Genomic DNA, 18,577 nt, shown 5'->3' on the forward strand with positions numbered 1-18,577 from the left:
TTCTTTTTAATATACATATTATTTTATTACTATTTTTTTCACTTTTCTTTCAACATAGACTTTTCAGATTTATGCATCTTCTTCTAATTCATGTCCTTGACAACATGATGCTTGTGTTAGAAGTAAATGATGCGTTTGAATTACAAGGACTTATTAGTAATGGCAAATAAATATATGGCTTGCTTAGTTGTTGGATTAGTAAACCTTGTAATTAACCAATTTGCATGATTGCTAGATGATGAATCAATAAGATTCTTTACAAGATGAAGGCAAAGAAGATACAAAGGTGCCCTAGGGCTTGGACTATGCTTCTTTTATAAAAACAATAATAAAGGATGTTTTGATGTTTAATTCAATTTTGTGGTGTTTCCTATGATTCTTAATAAATAAATAAATAAATATAAATATATGAAATATTTTAACATAATTTGATAAACAAAGTTTAATTCAGGTTACTTCTTGTTCATACAAACAACTAATAATGACTCTTAAATCGACGACCGAGAATGCAACGGAAAGCCATGGGAACGGGATCGATTGGGAACATGGAGGAAAAGGATGGAAGCAAAAGATGGTTTGATTTTTCTATGTCGACGAGGAGCTTTTTCCCGCGGAGATAGGCTGTCGGCGCAGCTGCAAGCTTTCTGGATAGGAGACCTCAAAGCCGTGATTCATAAACCCTGAACCCTAAGCCCTTCGAAGCTGATCTGCATTCTGCCGCGGTCTTTTCTGCAGATTGTGGCAGGGTGAGAGCAACCTTCCCGCCGTGGAACCTTAAACACAAGCCTGCATTGGGTCTAAATTGGGGAAAATTTCACAGGATCCGGTGTGTATTCAACGCTGGTCTTCTTCTCCCAGCGTTTCGGAGTAATTTGCAGTCGTATGTTTTAAGCGCTTAATAAAATTCTAATGTTTGAATGTGACCTAATTGTTTGATGGGATTGTGAAGATGGTGACGGAGCTTGAAGGATTTCATAGCTGAGATGGCCGATTTCTAGTGTTTGAGATTTGTGGACTTTCTAATTGGTTTTGAAATGTTTCGTTGGAAAGCGTCGGCTTCGGTTTGGAAAAGGGTGTTGTAGTAACTAGTTTTTTGAGTATGTTATGAAATTAAGCCGCCGAAGCTTCTGCTGGCGAGGCCAAATGTTTCTCAAGCAATATTTTTGCTACGCGGTTGAATTTTGTCGAAGTTGAACTTTTTCAGGTGTTGTTTTCTTACGTTTTTGCGCGTGATTTGCGTGTGGTGAAGGTCATTATCCTGCTTTCTAGTCATGCAGAGTGTTGGATCGTTTTTGAGATCAGCATGAACCATGGAGAGTACTGGCATGGTGCAAAGACAAGCAATTCAGCTGTACAGAAGTGCAGTGGCGGCAGGTTTTCGGAGTCCCTGCTTCTCTTCTTCCTCTTTCATGGCGCTTTCTACGGTGGCCTTCACACCCATTCAGTGCCCCCCTTTACGAATTACGTCCCTGCGTATCCGAAGCTCGAGCAGGCTGGTGGTCGCTCCGATAAGCTCTACGCGCGTGCAATTATTTTCTAACTCTCGTAGCATTCCTTGGAACGAATGTTTGAGACGTGTGGAAAACACTTATTACGTTTGGCCTAGGGTTGCTCTTGCAAATGGGCGACAGTTTTCCGTCTGGAGACGTGACGGCTATTCGAAAGATGGCAATATAGTCGCAGGTGCTGATTTCACTTAAGTAAAGAAACCAGGCGTTTGAATTGGATTTTAATATATTTTCTTTTGTTAATTTCTTTATATGTAGACCAATAGTTGACCATAGAATATGTTTCAGTGTGAAATGGCTGTTCAAGTTATTCATTTGGCTGCTTCTAAAACAACTTTTTATTATTGCCCACCTGAACATAAATGCTTATTTCTGTGGAGTGTCTGGATCAGGGGCTCGTAAGTCAGGGGAGGAATCGTCATCACTTGAGTCTGACAATGGGGCTGGAGAGGATGTATCCGACGAGTCATCCGATGATGACATCAACGACGCTTCCAGTGCGGATGCCAATGGCAGATCTCGGAGCGGGGCAGAGGACAATCGGCCTCAAGATGTCCGCATTGTGCCTATGGAGCTTCACAAAGAAGCAGAGGAGTCTTATATTGCTTACGCAATGTCAGTTATTGTGGGGCGTGCGCTTCCGGATTGCCGAGATGGCTTGAAGCCTGTGCATCGGCGCATTTTGTAAGTAACAAAGTTTATAAATATTTTCCTGTTGTGTTATTTGGGGTCAACTGATTTTTACTCACGCATGTGTTCTTCAAGATTCATCATGCTTTTGTTCTGACGATTTACATCAGTTAAAATGCAACAGGAGTTTTTTTACACATGAGATTTTAAAGTATCGTGTGTGTGTGTGTGTTTTTTTTTTTTTTTTTTTTTTTTTTTTTTTTTTTTTTTTTGTTTCGTGTGTTCCTCTAGATATGCTATGCACGAGCTCGGTCTTTCATCCAAAAAGCCCTTCAAGAAGTGTGCTCGTGTAGTTGGAGAGGTAAGTCGTACCTTCAGTGGTGGGACTTGTTGGAAAGTGACTGATTCGTACTGTGTAGTTTTAATTATTTGGTGTACATTTCTAAAGAAATCGAATCGGTATTGGTGCTAATTTTTTGGTCGAATTTAATAGATTTATGGTCAGAAACGGCTGACACAGCAATGTCAACCTGGAAGTGTTCTTAAGGAAGGCCCTCATAAGTCTTTATATCAGATTCTTCAGGGGCTAACAAGTCCTCCATTCTACAGGTGCTTGGTAAATTTCATCCGCATGGAGATACTGCAGTTTATGACGCCCTCGTTCGAATGGCACAGGTTAATTTTCTGTCCGTTTCTTAAATTTTTTAAGGTGCTAATTTGGGCTTTGTACATGTGTTCAGAATGGTCGACCGGATCTTGAGTTTTTCCACCCTTCCTTGATTATTTGAGCTTCTCGCTCTGTGAAACCTTGTATGAGCTGGGCATACGGATTTTTATTATATTGGAACAATGGCAATGATGAATTGGAACATTTAGGAAGACACTAGAAAATACAGAAAAATGTTGATAAGCAATAGTATAATGTGGCTGTTGTCAAAAGTGGCGCGTCCTCTAAATTTGGTCTCTAAAAGTCTTCATTTTAATTTCTCTCAATTAGCACAGTCAAGTGTTTCTGATGTTGCAGTTAATTTTATGCGACTTATGCTCAAGTGTAAGTGTTGGTATCACTTCTGGAATGAGAGTTGAGTCCTGGTGCATGCAGTGCTTAGGTATACTGGTTAAACATACTAGTTAGGTTTGTTCGTGGTCTGAAGTGTTGTGTTTGTACAGGATTTTTCATTAAGATCCCCACTTGTCAATGGTCATGGTAATTTTGGGTCTTTGGATGGCGATCCTGCTGCTGCCATGCGATACACAGAGTGCCGCCTTCAAGTGAGATTTTTAGAGCTTGCCGGTGTCAATACTTGCAGCTGGTTTTCTTCTCTTTCGTTTGATTGTATCTGAATGTACATTCTATTTCGAATTATTTGGTGAAGGCTTCTCTCCTAAGACTTTCTGACACGAACTATTGCACAACGACCATCCAGGGACTTTCAGAAGCCATGCTGCTTGCAGATCTAGAGCTTGACACGGTATGAAGTATTTTTTACTTTATTACACTGTTCTAGAATACCTCCTCGCTTTGAATTCTATCCTTCATTTTCTTATGTAGTTGCTTGATTACCTGAATATAGCTCATTAGTTGGGTGTAAATATAGTCGGAAAATCTCGTTCATTTAGCCAGTTATGTTAACCTATGAATGCTGCCAATACCTCATGGGGTTGCACACTTATAGAATTGTGTTGAAATCTTCGAAATTGAGTGAGTATTTTTGCATGTTGATAGAGTGGTTGAGCCTTGGAATATGCAGTTTTTCAATCTTTAAAAACCTTCTGTTGAGAGTTCTGCTTCTGCACTGCTTCGGTGTGAAGCTTAATACAGTGTGTATATTTAACAGGTAGATTTTATCCCGACTTTCGATGGGTCACAAAACGAGCCTGCAGTTTTACCAGCTCGGCTACCCAATGTTCTCCTTAATGGCGCTTCTGGAATTGCTGTAAATTTCTCAATATCCCATTGTTTATTCACATTTTCGACATGTTAGTAAGGGAGGAAAGTTCAGAGAAGGTTGGTTACCTGATGCTTTGTCTTAGGGTTATACAATTGGAGAGCTTTCCTTCACATGTCCCACTGTCCTTGCTAGTTATTCGTTATTTGTATTTTACAAAAAAGCTGTGATATAAACCTTTTTTGTTCATTACGTTAGTGTTGCTGTATCATCACAAGTGTTTGTTAACGTTTTCAGGTTGGGATGGCCACTAATATTCCACCACACAACTTAGCGGAAGTTGTGGATGCACTTATTGCTCTTCTTCACAATCCCAACGCTACGGTAAGAAGTGCTCGAAGTTGTTTGGATTAATTCCGACAACAAGTAGTGCAATTTTTGTGATGCGTTTAACTGTTTAGTTTCCAGTGGATTTTATTTTTATTTTCATTTTTATTTTAGGATTAAGTTATACCCCTACTTTTCCCTGATCCTGGGAAAGCTGAGATCCAAAATGCTGCTTATGGTCATTGAATGCCGTAACTTGGTGATTTAAAATCGAATAGGTGGAGGAGTTGATGGAGCATTTACCTGGTCCGGACTTCCCAACCGGTGGGCAGATACTCGGGACGGATGGGTATACTCAAACCCACACTTAGTGCCATTCTTCCTCCTTTTTAACAAATCAAAATTTTGTCGAAGTTAAATTTTTTGGCATTGGTTATGATTTTTAGTTTATAATTTCTGAGCGTTTTATGTTAATTACTTGGGGAGTTATAGCTTATGCTTGGGCAAGATTGTTTGGTCCTTGAGAGTTCTGTAGTTGCTTTGGTAGATATTTTGGAGTTATATAGTGGCTTCACAAAGAAATTCATATTTTTGAGGAATGAATGGCAGGATACTGGACGCCTATCGGTTTGGTCATGGTCGATTGACAGTGAGAGGGAAAGCCTCAATTGAGCAGCTGGACCGGAGGAGCAATAGATCTGCTGTGATTATCTCTGAGGTTTGGTGTAGCATCTCTTCAGTCTTTTCAATCATATCAAACGCTCGCTTCGGAATAGCAGTTTGCATCTTTGTAGCTTTTCAATCTTTGAAAATGCCTCCTTTTGTTTGAGACTCTGCTTGTGGAATTGGATAACTGGATTGGTGCTTGTCTGAGGCCGTGGTTGTGTGAGCAGCTCCCATACCAAGCAAATAAAGCTGCTCTTGTGGAGAAGATTGCAGATCTCGTGAATAACAAGGTGCATTACATATCTTCTTGGATTTATCATGCTTATTTTGGACGTTTTCTTCTGAAGCCTTTTACTAGAAATCTGTCGTGAAATTTATACATAATCCCTCAAAAGTCATCATATTTGTAGCCATGTTGAGCTCAACGACATAGACCTCATGTTTTGCGAGTTGTTTTCTAGCTGTTTACTGGGGCCGAAACTTCTCACTAGTTCATTGAAATAGTTACGTAGTGATTTGGTCAAACTTGATTTCTTATTCCTACGTATGATTTTGTGACTTTTGAATACATATTAATGTGCACCTTTGGGTCCCAGACGCTTGAGGGTGTTAGTGACATCAGAGATGAAAGCGATCGCTTTGGAATGCGGATCGTTATTGAGGTACTGTGAAGCTTACCGTGGACTATATCCGTGGACTATATTATATATTGTTAGCACCTTATTTCGTCATAGTTATTCTCATTCATAAAGGTTTTCATATAGAGATCCCGTTTTGGTGGGTTCATGTACTTGAAATTATATTACTCCTACTTCATTTCTACCGCTCACATTTGTTAGAATGTTTTTGCACCCAATTTTGGACAATGCAATCATCGTGTGTACCTCTGATTGGTAAGATAGTACGTTTATCTCACACTTCCTTTGTAACCGTGTTCTTGGACGTCCGTATTGTATACAGGTGAAAAGAGGAGCCATGCCCAAGGTGGTACTAAACAACTTGTACAAATATACTACTTTACAGACACGATTTAGTTGCAATATGGTTGGGTAAGTGTGCAGATATCTGTGTAATACAAATTGTCTTAATGCTTTTTCTATGATTTGTGTTTTGTGCATTGTCTAATAGTTTTCATGTTGCATTCAGTCTTTGATCGTATACATATCGTAGAGTGGCACTTGGCTCCACTTGGTTAGGATCACTATCTAATTGTTGATAAGTTCAAACGACCTGTCAACTGCATTTTGAATTATTGATCAGTATCCAGACATTAATTGTTGTAGCTGATTTTCTCTTTATGTAACTAATTTCAGAATCATCGGTGGCGAGCCTAAAGTCATGGGCCTAAAGGACTTTTTAGAGGTAATTTTGATGAAAATTGGTGCCTGCTTATACCTAACTATTCTGCAATCATGAAGTTAAGCTTTCATTATGCAAGAAATCTCTACGTATCTTAAATTCATCGATTATATGATGGTCTTATACCCATTCCTTGTGGCGGTCAATGTTCAGGGGATTCATCCACGGTTTTTGCTTTGATTGCCTTGAGTCTATGGAATTTCGATAAACTTTTTGGCTGGTATGGTAGCCGCTTTATTTGTTAATTTGTTTATTTTTCTAATATTCATGTTTCGTACGTGAATAGACATTTGTGGAGTTCAGATGCTCAGTTATCGAAAGACGCGCAAAATTTCAGCTGAAGCGTGCTGAGGATCGTGATCACATTGTTGAGGTAAGTTTCTCCTTGTTCGCTTGCAATTTTAGAGGGTTGTGTAAATAACTAGAAATATTCTTGCCACTTCTCTTCGTCAGGAATAATCTTGGTCTCATTGTCGTCACGTACCAGCACTTTTTAATCGCTTATCGGTACACTTTTCGCGTGTCATTTCACAATGTCCTCAAAGACATGTTTCTTGGCAATGAAACACGACAATTGAGTTCGTGAAATGAAGTCCCTTTTGTCTGTTTTGTCGTTCTTAAGATCCAGATTGACCTCCAAAGTTCTGTACGATTGCGACTTCTATGATTGGATTCACTTGAATTCTTGCAGGGAATTTTGATAGGACTTTCAAACTTGGACGGTGTCGTGAAAATTATTCGCAGTGCCAAGGATACTGCACAGGCTTCCGAAGGGTTACAAAAAGGTTATCTTTGATTTTATCATATATTTTCCGTCTTGAATAAGATTTATTTTAAAGAAAATCATTGCTTCTAGGAATCATAGTTTCTGAGGTGTTTGTTACCATGCAGGATTCAATGTCACTCCTGCTCAAGCTGATGCTCTGTTAGCCATGCCTTTAAGAAGGCTTACAAGTCTGGAGGTATTAAACTCCTGATCACTGTAACATTTCATGGTTCTTCATTGTATCATGCTCCTCTTTTAAATTACAGTTGTATTAACATAATCTTGATGTGATTTTTACAGAGTGGAAAGCTGAAGGAAGAGCATGACGCATTGACTGCTGAAATAACGGATCTAAAGCAGCTCCTAGAAAGCAAGCACCGAGTTCTGCAGGTGACTATTTTACTTGGCATTTGTTATGATGTTCTATCAACGTTGCTTACTCACTTACGATTGAACAATTATCGAATCATATCCTTTGCTATTTCTGTTGTTATTCATCTTTGATGCGGCTGTAGTTAATGACTGGAGCATGCAATGATTTTTAGATACTAAGTTGAATACTCACGTTCCCAACTTGTGCATTGTCGATTCAATTTTGTAAAAAATATCCCTGAATCCTTATTCTGCTTCGTAAGAATTCATGAGGCAGGTTCTTACTGGTGACCTCTGAATTTGAGCGTGTAGATCATCGAGAAGGAGGCGTTAGTATTGAAAAAAGAATATGGAACACCACGGCGCACACTTGTTGAGCAAGGGCGTGATGGAGAGATCAATGACATAGATGTCATAGCGAATGAAGAAACTATTGTTGTGAGTAAAAAAAGAAAACAGCGATGGGCATTTAGTTTGTATTTTTTGTTGATTTTTTATTTAGAAAAGAGATGCAAGCATTTGTTGATTCAATGCTTGGTGGCTGATGTTAGAAGCTTCCGAGCAAACTTTTCACTTCAGCTGTTCACTGGGCAGTCTTTAGCAGCCTGCATTGGAGACATTAGTTTTCTTGAATTTCTCAGAAGCTGCTTGTACTTTCGGCCTTGCCCACGAAATGAACTATTTTGGATTCTCTTTTGGGTTCTCTTTTGGATTTCCTTACAGACACTTAGCGAGAAGGGATACATCAAGCGCATGGCAGCTGGGACTTTTACTGCTCAAAATCGCGGAACTACCGGCAAATCTGGTGGAAAAATGAGGAGTAACGATGCCATGTCGGACTTCTTTGTATGCCGCACTCATGACTATGTTCTATTCTTTAGGTCTGGGCTCTCTTCGTTTCCATGCTCTTCTCAATCGTGTTAATCGATCTGTTCGACATTTTCCTTGATGTTTCTGAAATAGGAGGGCTTACTTTATATGATAGCTAAGGAGGATCAAATGAAAGGGCAATTGTGTCTTGATATACAGGGAAGCGCATGTAGAACTCCTGTTGATCATGAAATCATTTACTATTTTACCTGTGCTCATCTTTTGCTGACAATGGATTCAAGGGAAGCTTAGGCTAAGTTGGACATGACCTTATGATGATCGGATTAATTCAGTATATACCAATTTACTGAAACTTGTTTCACCTTTTGGGAGCAGTGAAAGGGGCATTGTATATTCAATACGAGCATATCAAATACCAGAATGTTCAAGAACTTCAGCAGGAAACCCTCTTGTTCAGGTGCTGGTTATTGTTTTTATGTCTTCATCTTGTTGGTTTCTCGAGATACGCTCGCATACGCACACAACGGAGAACGTGCCGCGCTTGTAATATTGTACTCATTCTGCTTAGTATGTACTTGAATTTCCATGTAATTTGTACTTGAAGATTTATCTCTGATTCATTTTTGATGTTCTGATAGGTCGTGCCAGTGCCACCCGGTGAAAGAATCACATCTGTTCAGTCTGTGAGTGATTTTGCGGAGGATCAGTACTTGGTCATGCTAACTACTGGTGGATATATCAAGCGCACTGCTCTCTCCTCATTCGCTTCTATTCGCTCTACAGGAATTGTCGCCATTCAGCTGGTAAGTGTATTACTTCACTAAAGCATTTAGCCTTAGTGTCCAGTTACGCGTATACGTGAAAAGAGTTCTATTGTGAACACATTAGGATTCTATAGCTGAGGTTTGGTACACCTAGTTATTTCCGGTGATTGTTCTACTGCCTCGGGTGTGATTTCTGGCCCTTGCAAAATTGACAGTAATACGCCGCTCGATCGAATCCTAATAAACAAAAGTTTTGTGTGCCCACATCGGCTCCTGAGTCTAAAGTTTCCAATTCTGCTTCTGGATGCCATGAAACGTTGGCAGACCCCCGGTGATGAGTTGAAGTGGGTGCGAAATGCCGCTGAAGAAGATACTGTTGCATTAGCTTCTCAACGGGGCATGGTTGTATGCATCGGCTGTGACGATGACAAGGTATTGTTTCACTAATTGGTACTTAGAATGTCTACAGTCGCACGAGTTGGCTGCCATGTGCATTCCTTTTAGTCTACACGTTCACATGTACTTGGCCTTTGCTTGTTGTGGCGTTGATCAATGTGGATTATTCTTTCTATGTTTTCAATTGATTTGTGTAAAATTCATATATGCATGCGGGTATGGAGCAAGTGACTACATTAAATGAGTGGATAGAATCCCTTTTCACTGGATGTGTTTAAAGTAGTTCGTTTGTGGGGGCATTCTTCTTGCATATGCACTGAGGTGCAGGATTTTCTTTGCCAGTAAATTGATGGATTTTGGATGTAACGACTCATGCAGTTGCGAGCAAGGGGAAGGGCGACGAGGGGTGTAAGAGCTATGCGATTGAGAGGAGATGATAAGTTGACTGCTATGGACATAGTACCAGCTTCCTTAGTACGCACGTAAGGCAGTACATGCAATTTCATTACTAACTATACGTAATGCTTGTCTGATTTCTTTGTTGTATTGATCTTTTACTGACCAATCTTAAAATGAAAATGTTTTGCCAGCGTGCGTGAAACTGTTGTCTCATATTGGTTAAAAGAATTGTTCACCATGCATTAGAAAATTCATGAATGGGTCTTTTCTGATCCTCTCTATTCTATTATCTGATTTTGACTGATTTTTACGTGTTCAGGGGGACTAAGAAAACAGGTGCTCCATGGCTACTCATGGTAACTGAGGATGGGTTTGGAAAACGCGTGCCAATCAAAGCTTTTCCGAAGGGTGTCGCTGGCCGTGTTGGTGTAATCGGATGCAAGGTTAGTGTCATCTATATGACATTATGAATGCAGAGATTTGACTTTCATTGCATATTTACTCAGAAGAACGTTGTTTAAGTGCATTAAAGAGACATGCATAAACTTAAGTTCAAATGCAGGGACATGCATTTAAGTGGCTCATTGGGCGTGCATACGTATCCTGTAGTTTTCAACTTTAGGTATCTCGTAATAGTCTGTAGAACCTGACTTCTCCATGTGATTCATCAATTACTGTAATTTTGGTGGTTCTAATCTATTTGTGGTGTTAAAAATTTCCTTGGTATCTGTTATAATTGAGCAGTTTCATGAGGGTGACCTTTTGGCGTCACTCTTCGTTGTGGGGGCCAACTTGTCAGGTATGCATCATTTTCAAATTCTCGAATTGATGAAAAGCTCAGAATTCATAATCTGGCCGATGTTAAGGGTTATCTTGAAGTTCACCGTATGCTGTTATTAGTGACTTGCAATAGTTCTTTAAAATTCTGTGCTCTCAGTCATTTCCCTTGCTGTTTTAAGACGTGCAAGCTTCAGTTTATGCATGTTCTGCAGTTGCTTTCTTTACCTTTCAATTATAATTTCTTAATGCAGAAACGGATGGGGAAAGCGAAGAGCAAGTGGTGGTGGGCAGCAACAAGGGCATCCTTAATCGACTCCGTGTCAGGGACGTCTCTATTCAAAGTCGGACTGCTAAGTAATTTCAAGTTCCCTATTCTTATGAAAGATGGAGTCTTTCTTTTGAATGGATGGATGGAGTTTTTTTATTTCAAGGTTTAATGGTTAACCTGCATAATGTACGAGAGTTTTACGTGTTGATAGTGGTTTGAGCACCAACGTATCATGGTATCCAAGTGAATGACACTGTCTAATCAAACTAACCTCATCACCTTGGTTGTTTCAGTGCAGTATTCTAAAAAGAAGTGCCATAGTTATCAATTATTGAACACTAAGAGCTAATTAAGTTTGTGATATGTGGCTGTGACAGGGGAGTAAAACTTATGAGGCTTGATTCCGATGACAAAGTAAGCTCTGTTTCAGTGTTGATTAGCGCCGAGGAGGAAGAAAGCATAGAAAATCGTGAAAGTGTCGATGTTATAGGAGTGTAGTCTGTATTCCAGTAGCAATTTTTTTGATTTACAGATTGGCATTGATTTGGTCTACAATCTCTGATCATGACTATTTGCGCGGAGAAGGATATTGGGAAGAGAGCTGCACATGTTGATATGACGGTTTGACAGTACTGGTAAATTTCGTATATGCTATACATTTATGATTTATTTTGTTAAATTGCGGGATTTTGTCTTCCACATAGAATTTACTTTAACAGACGATGAAAAATGCCAACTTCTCACTAAATTGTTTTATGAAAGTGACACTTCAAATTGATTTTCGTCAGCAATGTACAGAAAAGTGTCTGGTGGCAGCGCAGATGGTAAAAATACATAGCGCACAATTGATGCACTTAATGGTATGTGATACTGCTCACATGCAAGAAACCTTCTGGGGTAAAGTAACGAAGCTACTGCTAACCATTGGACAGGTTAATTTTCAAACATCGCCCCTCTAAACTTGGACGTGCACTCACTCGATAGTATGGTACAACGGTTAACTACATGAGTGTATCCTTTTCAACGTTGTGGTGGTTGTCCTCTGGTCCTGGCAACAAGTTGATTGGCCTTGATGACGTCTTTACAAGACTGTTCGAGCATACCTAAGAACTGTTTCACTACAACAAAGACTTTCAGAGGTTCAGAATCGTTCTTCACCCCATCCACACCGTAGAAATACACACTGACCTTCTGCAAGTGCACCAATACGTCTGCAATATCATTTTGCACAACGGCGACTCTCGCTTCAGCATTCGCCACGAATTTTTCCATTACTCCCTGGAAATGATCCTCTGATAGATCAATGGAACGCTCCAAGCCTCTGGGTCCCTGCTCAAGGATGGCATACTTCTTCTCACGAACTTGGGCTCTGATTCCATTTAACCCATTAATAAGCTTTTGTGCAGATGCCTTCAATGAGTTCAGGTCCAACATCCCTGCCTTTTTCACATTGGATAATTCTGCAGGAAGCCGCATGACCATTTCCATCCCCATTTTCTTCGATTCTTCTCCGCCAATGTTTGGAGCGTTTGGATTCTCCATTGCTGCTTCCAAATTGGATGAGAAATTGGAGTTTGGAGAACCCGGCGTACTGGGAGTACAAGGAGTAGAGCACGTACTACCCGTTCGATTAAGTTTAGAGGATTCCGATCTGATAATCTCCTGTATGACGAAGTGAAGGAGGGTGGTTTTGTTGTCAGTTCCTTTGACGTCAGCAAGTTTCAGTAAGGTATCCAGTTTAAATGCTTGTGCATCACCCCGATTGGTGCCCATGTTAAGGCGGTTTCCAGTCTTCAAAACAGCTTCTAGAAGCTTTCGGAATGTCCGACTTTCCTTCAGCTCCTTGCAGGCGAGCTACAGCACACAAAAAAAACTTAAGATGTTGGAGACTCAAATCGGCACAAAAGGCATAAGTGAGATCGGTTTCCAGTGTCAAATCAGGGTGAACTGGTGTGCAGTTTTCCACAACTACTAGATCGATAATTCGTACATGAATGCAAAATCAAATACCACAGCATTTGTATACTAAATCAAGTATCCATACATTTCGTGATCCAGAAAGCACTGCACAGAAACGAACGCACCTTAAGGATTTGCAGTCCGTCTTGCACTTGACGCAATTCTTCCTTGTACTGGGCTTGATACAACATTGCATTGAGTCGAGACCAAGCGTTTGGAACTTCCAGCAGCGCATGGAAGAATCGATCAGAGGGACCGAGATCTGAAAGTTTCCCATTGAATTTTTGAAACTTCCTCTTCTCGTCATCCGAGGGAGCAACCTTGACCAGCGTCTCCAAGACTTCATAAGTAAGTCCCTCACCTGAAAGTACCACAAGGAACAAAGTTGTCAGGGTGAATTATGAGTACCAACCCCTCAGACAAGCACATGCTTGTCAGGCGAGTGACGAAGTTGAGAAACATGGGTAAAAACCTTCTGGTAAATATGAATGAATTGAACTAAGCATCTAGTTCAAATCAGGATGAATGCTATACTCCACATTCGAAATATACGTTGCAAGTTCCGTGACGCACTGGAACACTACCAACCAAGACGCAGTGACGTTCACCAGCTCAGCAACAAAAACACTAAATATATTGGGAGGATGGAATTTACCCTCAAGCAATGCCTCGCATACTTCAATGCTTCGCATTCCCAAAGCGCGCTGCTGAATTGCGAAGTTGTGAGCCTTTCGTGCATCTAAAATAGTCACCGTCTCTGCTTTCTTCTGTATCGAAACATTCTTAGATGCATCTTTCTTGGGAATTGGTAACACTCCGAACATGGTCTCCAACATCTGCGGGTCAAGTCTGCATCCAAACAGTACAAATAGACCATCAATACAAAGAGCGAAAACGCACAGTTCACGACGAAAAAATAAAATAAATAAAAGAAAAAAAAACACTGAACAATAGCATGGCAACTAGGATCAAAAAAGTCAAGGTGTACTCACTCAAATGACTTGTTCAAGTTGTCCCACACCATGGATTGATCAGGAGCTCCTTTCACTTTTTCCCAGTGAAGAGGTTTCAGTTTCTGTTTCGGTGGTGAAATTGGTTTTTTGTTCGCTCTCTGAAAACCACCTGGACCCACACTGGTTCGTGGAACATTCAACGGTTTCAACCCAGGTGGTGGAGGGGGCCCTTTGCCCCTGCCACCAGGAGGAGGAGGAGGTGGCGGACCTTTCCCACCAGAAGGGGGAGGTGGTGGAGGACCTCCTCTTCCACCAGGAGGTGGAGGTGGAGGTGGAGGACCTCCTCTTCCACCGGGAGGAGGAGGGGGCGGTGGAGGGCCTACTTTCCCACCGGGGGGAGGCGGTGGTGGTGGACCTTTCTTCCCGGGTAGTTGCGGTGGAGGTGGTGGCGGCGGCGAAGGACCCGAATGTCCCGGGGGAGGGGGTGGTGGTGGTGCATTCGGACAGGAATGGGAGTTTCCTCCACCATGTGAAAGAGGGACCGCACCACTCTGGGCAGAAGCAGAGAACTGGGAAGGTTGAGAAGAGGTTGAAGAAGGAGGTTGTCTAGAGCTACTTGAGGCAAAACCAGGTTCAATAGAGAGTAATGATTCATCTCTGACCTCGTCAAATGGATTCACGCTAGCCGCAAAAGGATTTGTCTCTGCGAATTGGTCAGGCTCATGAACAGTACTCTCACTGGCAGAGGAAGGCGGTTCGCATAACAGAGTAGACATTGTAAGTGAACTTGCTTCGCCACTAGCTTCAACAGGTTGAGTTTGGAAGAACTGGGCAATGTCATGACTTCTACGAGTCCCTCTCCTGGACTGGCGCACTGACTGGGTGGATCGATAGAAAGTTCCAAGCTTCGGGAGCTGCTGCTGAGCATCCAATGGCGCCCTAGGTGATGAGGGTGATTCGGGAGAGGACCACCCTTGGCTGGAGTCAACACCACCCATTGCATGAGCAGCAAATTGCTGCAAGTAATCATGGAGATTTGGAAACACAATATCGGCAGCTTCCGCAGGCACAGTCGATAAAGCTTGACCGGTCGGCGGAACGGTTATCGGGCGTGGTGCTGGAGAAGGTGCACTAACGTAACTCGACCTGAGCGGAGCATCGGCCCTGTCCGCCTTCTTCGACATGAAGCTTGGTCGAGATCCTACAGGTAGTAAATCCACTGTTTCTTCGAACTTCGTGTATCGGGTATTATGTAGAATGTTTCCTGATGGCCGCGGCTTCTGCGCTTTCACATCTTGCAATTCATCAGATTTCGATGTAGGATTCGAAGGTAGAATAATTGGGGGAGGAACAGTCGCTGCAACAAAGTTGCTTCTTGACGGTGCTCCTTTGGAAGCGGTATCAGGGTCTAGCTTCGTTTCCTTCTGAAGTGACATAGCAGCACTGAAGTGTGTAGTAGAGTTCTCCTGAAGTGAAGGAGAAGGTACACCTTGGACTGAACCGAGTCCAGACGTTCCTTCGTCTTTGACAGGAGAGGGAGGCACATCCGGAGTGATACTCAATCGAGACATTATTCCATCTTTGACAGTAGGAGGCACATCAGGGTCAAAACTATGTCTGGAAAATCTATCCTCTTTGAGAGGAGATGAAGGCATGTCTGGAGCTGAACTCAGTCCAGTCATTCTACCATCCTTGAGAGGAGAGAAAGGCACATCAGGAATATAAATATGTCTGGACATTGCATCCTCTTTGGCAGGAGGTGGGAAAGATGCAGTAGGGACGGAATGAGTCCTGGAAATTCTGTTCTCCGAATAAGATTGCTTAGGGCTTACGGAAGAATGTCCAGCGTCTGACCCTTCACCAGAATACACAGGGAGGGTTGACGCCCGACTCAGAGTTAGACTCGGTGGCACAACAGGGTGCTCTTCGTCAGATGACAACCGCTTGCCCCCTCCAAGTAGAGTCGCCTCATCGTCTTCGCGAGAAGTCTCACTATTTAAAGAGCCTCCCTCAAAAGTGGAACTGTCCTGAGAGTAAGCATCTACTTCTACGTCAGAACTATTCTCCTCACGCGATAGATCATTATCACTTCTTCCCACTGACCTTACTTCAACTACACGAGGAGATTTTGACGGAGATTTTCTATCCTGAGGGGAACATTTCTCTGGCTCTGCAACAGTTTGTTTCACAAATTTCCCACTCTCTGGGATATTCTGAGGTTTGACGTCTAGACATTTCTGAGATTGAAAGTGCTGCAGACTTTTCCCATCGGAGTACAATGGATTGAAGGAAGAGAGGTCCTTCGACCCACATCCTGGCGAGGAGTGTTCTTCAGAGCCATATTCCCAAGATCTTAGCCCAGGTTTGTTTGGACTCGAAAAAAGAAGCGGCTTTTCACCTCCCTTATTTCTTTTACTCCACTTGTGATAGATGCAAAGAACCATTATCACCACCGCCAGTGTGGAGAAAACACTTACAATGACCGCAGCAGCAATAGCACCAGTCAGTGATGTTGATCCAGCAACCGCTATCGGTGCAGCAAGTGGAGGACTTGCAGGAGACCCATCTAAAAGGAGTCTCCTCATTGGCCGAGGTAACTCATCATGACGATCGAAATGGTGGACCGAGACGTGCGCAGTATTTCTCCTTCGCTGTCCTTCAAGCACCGACGGCTTGCGAATTGCCGAAGAAGCATAGCGAATAGAAGAGAGGAGGTAAGAGTGTACATAACGTAAAAGCAACACAATAGGGCCTGCAACTGGGGCACTATCCAGTACATTCGTCATCTTCTGGGTAGTTTGAGAGACCAAAGCACTCGGCTGCACACAAGAGGGGTAATATGAGTGGACTATAAGGATAAATAAACTGAAGTTCGTAAGCAACTTCACAGAGAACATTGAATGCCACGATGATTACGAAAATCCTCTATCAACGACTATCAAATGGTGCCATATGAGACATTGGTCCAGTCTCCTCAGCCACGTCGAGGACCAAAATAACAAATCGCTGCAAATAAGCTTTGGCAGACCTTTCCACCAAAGACAGTCAGACACAAAAATCCATGTCCTCACTAGAGCAGTTTCGCTACATCACGATCCGATCCAAGATCTCATTTAGCTGCCATTGCTAGAACTCCCCGTCGACAAAGAGTTTGCGGCATACCTGTCTGGGATATCCGTTCCCCGTAGAGTTAGATTCATAGTTGTGCTTGCCGCCAGCCACCGCATGCGTTCGAAGATAGGCTCTCTCAGGCGGTGTATCATTCAGATCTTGCACTAAGACTTTGGTAGAAGATTCAGTGGAAGTGATCTGGTTATGTGACAGCTCCAATGCTAAACACAGTATGGGCAAGGATAGGCTCAACTGCAAACAGATGAGCAGGCACGATATCTTGGAGAGCTGCATCCCTCCATTACAATGAACCCGTCCCATCTCCACATGTGATTCTCTTTTAGGAAAAAGTACGATCAACCACCACTTCTGAGGACGGATGGAAACCCAAACGAAGAACGGGAACGAGCTGAACAAAATGTAGAAGAAAGCGCCTGAAGAATCTCTGCTGCCGATGATACCTCAAAGAATACCTGAAGACCCCTAGAATGCCTACACTCACCAAGCTCAGACCACTTCATAAACGCGAGGATCGACCATCGAAAACCTCCATCTACACACGCCATAAAACGGTTGTAAAACATACCCGATCAAAGGCTCATTTGAGCCTAAGCTGCATACTACTCCTAAATCATCCCGCAACAATAGTCTATCCGATCTGTTTCTTCTCCAAGCAGACAAACTTCCACCCCCACCGAACTCCACCCTTCACCCTGAGTTCCGACCACAACTCCAAAAAACCCACATCCAGATCCAGCTCCACGCAAACAAAGATCAACAACACCGCATCCTCCCGCTCAAAATGACCGCCCCTGAGTTTTCCACCTGTGCACTATCAACTCCACCAAAACCATCAACATCAACCTTTGCAGAGGAACCAACACAACTTCACACAGCCAAGTGGTTCTTTTCCCAGGAGAGATTTTGATAAAGTAGCCGAAAGAAAAGGCACGTATACTGGCTACCTGCAGGGAACTCATCCAGAGGACCGCTAAGGTTTATCAGGGCGCCAGTTCAAACGCTCACAATCCCGCCTACCGTTGAGAACGGACAAGAATAGTGACGAGCCTCATCCATTCGAGCGGCATTCAAAAGTTGGAAAGGACCCCAAAACTGTTGGTGCTCGTAGCTGCGACAGCGAATGCAGTTTGCCCATTACCAACATCGTTCCCGCATAGAATCGCCTGGCTCCACTGTTTGGGTTCTTCGAGGCTTGCAACACAAAATCTCTGGCAAGGGAAGGTCACATGGAGATTCCGGTGATTGGGGTGCAAATTGAGGTGCTGAGTTTTAGAATAGAAAATTCCAGGTCACGAGTGGAAGTGGACAAGTTGGATGAGAGCAGGAGATGGGGTCGTGGACGAAGATCAGGAGGTGGGCCTTCGGATGTTCGCGGTAAGTCTTCATTCATCGAACAATGGATTACCATCTTCAGTTTCTTGCTGGAGTTTTCTAATTTTGCCGAAAATTCCTGAGTCCCGCGCTAGGCTTCCAGCTGCGGTTCTTGGAATTCCTCATCTGGCGTCTGTGACTTCACATTTGCTCCACAGCTGGCCATTGATGTCAGATGATGATGGGCATTGATGAGAAATCAGTCGT

General features: G+C 42.5%; 2 protein-coding genes across 5 annotated transcripts; one reads left to right on the forward strand and one right to left on the reverse strand.

The window, feature by feature from the left end:
* The first annotated feature begins 656 nt into the window (after window positions 1–656).
* On the forward strand, window positions 657–11,634 carry LOC112285763 (DNA gyrase subunit A, chloroplastic/mitochondrial). 3 transcript variants are annotated; one of them, XM_024526855.3, is made up of 29 exons: window positions 657–746; window positions 1,250–1,683; window positions 1,901–2,192; window positions 2,430–2,499; window positions 2,748–2,813; window positions 3,309–3,410; window positions 3,566–3,610; window positions 3,977–4,075; window positions 4,325–4,411; window positions 4,633–4,703; window positions 4,964–5,072; window positions 5,248–5,310; window positions 5,617–5,682; window positions 5,981–6,069; window positions 6,334–6,382; window positions 6,666–6,752; window positions 7,071–7,164; window positions 7,271–7,341; window positions 7,446–7,535; window positions 7,830–7,955; window positions 8,241–8,398; window positions 8,724–8,805; window positions 8,987–9,151; window positions 9,437–9,544; window positions 9,887–9,990; window positions 10,227–10,350; window positions 10,652–10,706; window positions 10,939–11,041; window positions 11,333–11,634. In XM_024526855.3, the coding sequence occupies exons 2-29, from the start codon at window positions 1,311–1,313 to the stop codon at window positions 11,451–11,453; spliced, it is 3,069 nt and encodes a 1,022-aa protein (XP_024382623.1). In that variant the 5' UTR covers window positions 657–746; window positions 1,250–1,310; the 3' UTR covers window positions 11,454–11,634. The 3 variants fall into 3 exon arrangements, with proteins under 3 accessions (XP_024382623.1, XP_024382621.1, XP_024382622.1); XM_024526853.3 differs by having other exon boundaries at window positions 687–826; XM_024526854.3 differs by having other exon boundaries at window positions 704–880.
* Window positions 11,635–11,703: 69 nt separating this feature from the next.
* Window positions 11,704–18,096, reverse strand: LOC112285536 (uncharacterized). 2 transcript variants are annotated; one of them, XM_090252609.1, is made up of 6 exons: window positions 17,944–18,096; window positions 17,030–17,803; window positions 13,907–16,686; window positions 13,570–13,763; window positions 13,040–13,275; window positions 11,704–12,809 (listed from the first exon to the last, which is right to left on the reverse strand). In XM_090252609.1, the coding sequence occupies exons 2-6, from the start codon at window positions 17,297–17,299 to the stop codon at window positions 11,976–11,978; spliced, it is 4,314 nt and encodes a 1,437-aa protein (XP_090108735.1). In that variant the 5' UTR covers window positions 17,300–17,803; window positions 17,944–18,096; the 3' UTR covers window positions 11,704–11,975. The 2 variants fall into 2 exon arrangements, with proteins under 2 accessions (XP_090108735.1, XP_090108734.1); XM_090252608.1 differs by having other exon boundaries at window positions 17,030–17,810.
* Window positions 18,097–18,577: the final 481 nt, after the last annotated feature.

Source organism: Physcomitrium patens, chromosome 8 (genome assembly GCF_059467195.1).
Source record: "Physcomitrium patens ecotype Gransden chromosome 8, ASM5946719v1, whole genome shotgun sequence".
NCBI classification, from domain to species: domain Eukaryota; kingdom Viridiplantae; phylum Streptophyta; class Bryopsida; order Funariales; family Funariaceae; genus Physcomitrium; species Physcomitrium patens.

Excerpts from the sequence above, each read along its gene's own strand:
- LOC112285763 (XM_024526855.3), top strand. The coding sequence starts at position 1,311 with ATGGAGAGTACTGGCATGGTGCAAAGACAAGCAATTCAGCTGTACAGA. Across the intron at positions 4,704-4,963 it reads CAGATACTCGGGACGGATGG|GATACTGGACGCCTATCGGT; the intron begins GTATACTCAAAC and ends AATGAATGGCAG. Across the intron at positions 5,311-5,616 it reads CAGATCTCGTGAATAACAAG|ACGCTTGAGGGTGTTAGTGA; the intron begins GTGCATTACATA and ends TTTGGGTCCCAG.
- LOC112285536 (XM_090252609.1), bottom strand. The coding sequence starts at position 17,299 with ATGGGACGGGTTCATTGTAATGGAGGGATGCAGCTCTCCAAGATATCG. Across the intron at positions 16,687-17,029 it reads GGAACGGATATCCCAGACAG|CCGAGTGCTTTGGTCTCTCA; the intron begins GTATGCCGCAAA and ends TCTTGTGTGCAG. Across the intron at positions 13,764-13,906 it reads AACTTGAACAAGTCATTTGA|ACTTGACCCGCAGATGTTGG; the intron begins GTGAGTACACCT and ends GTTTGGATGCAG.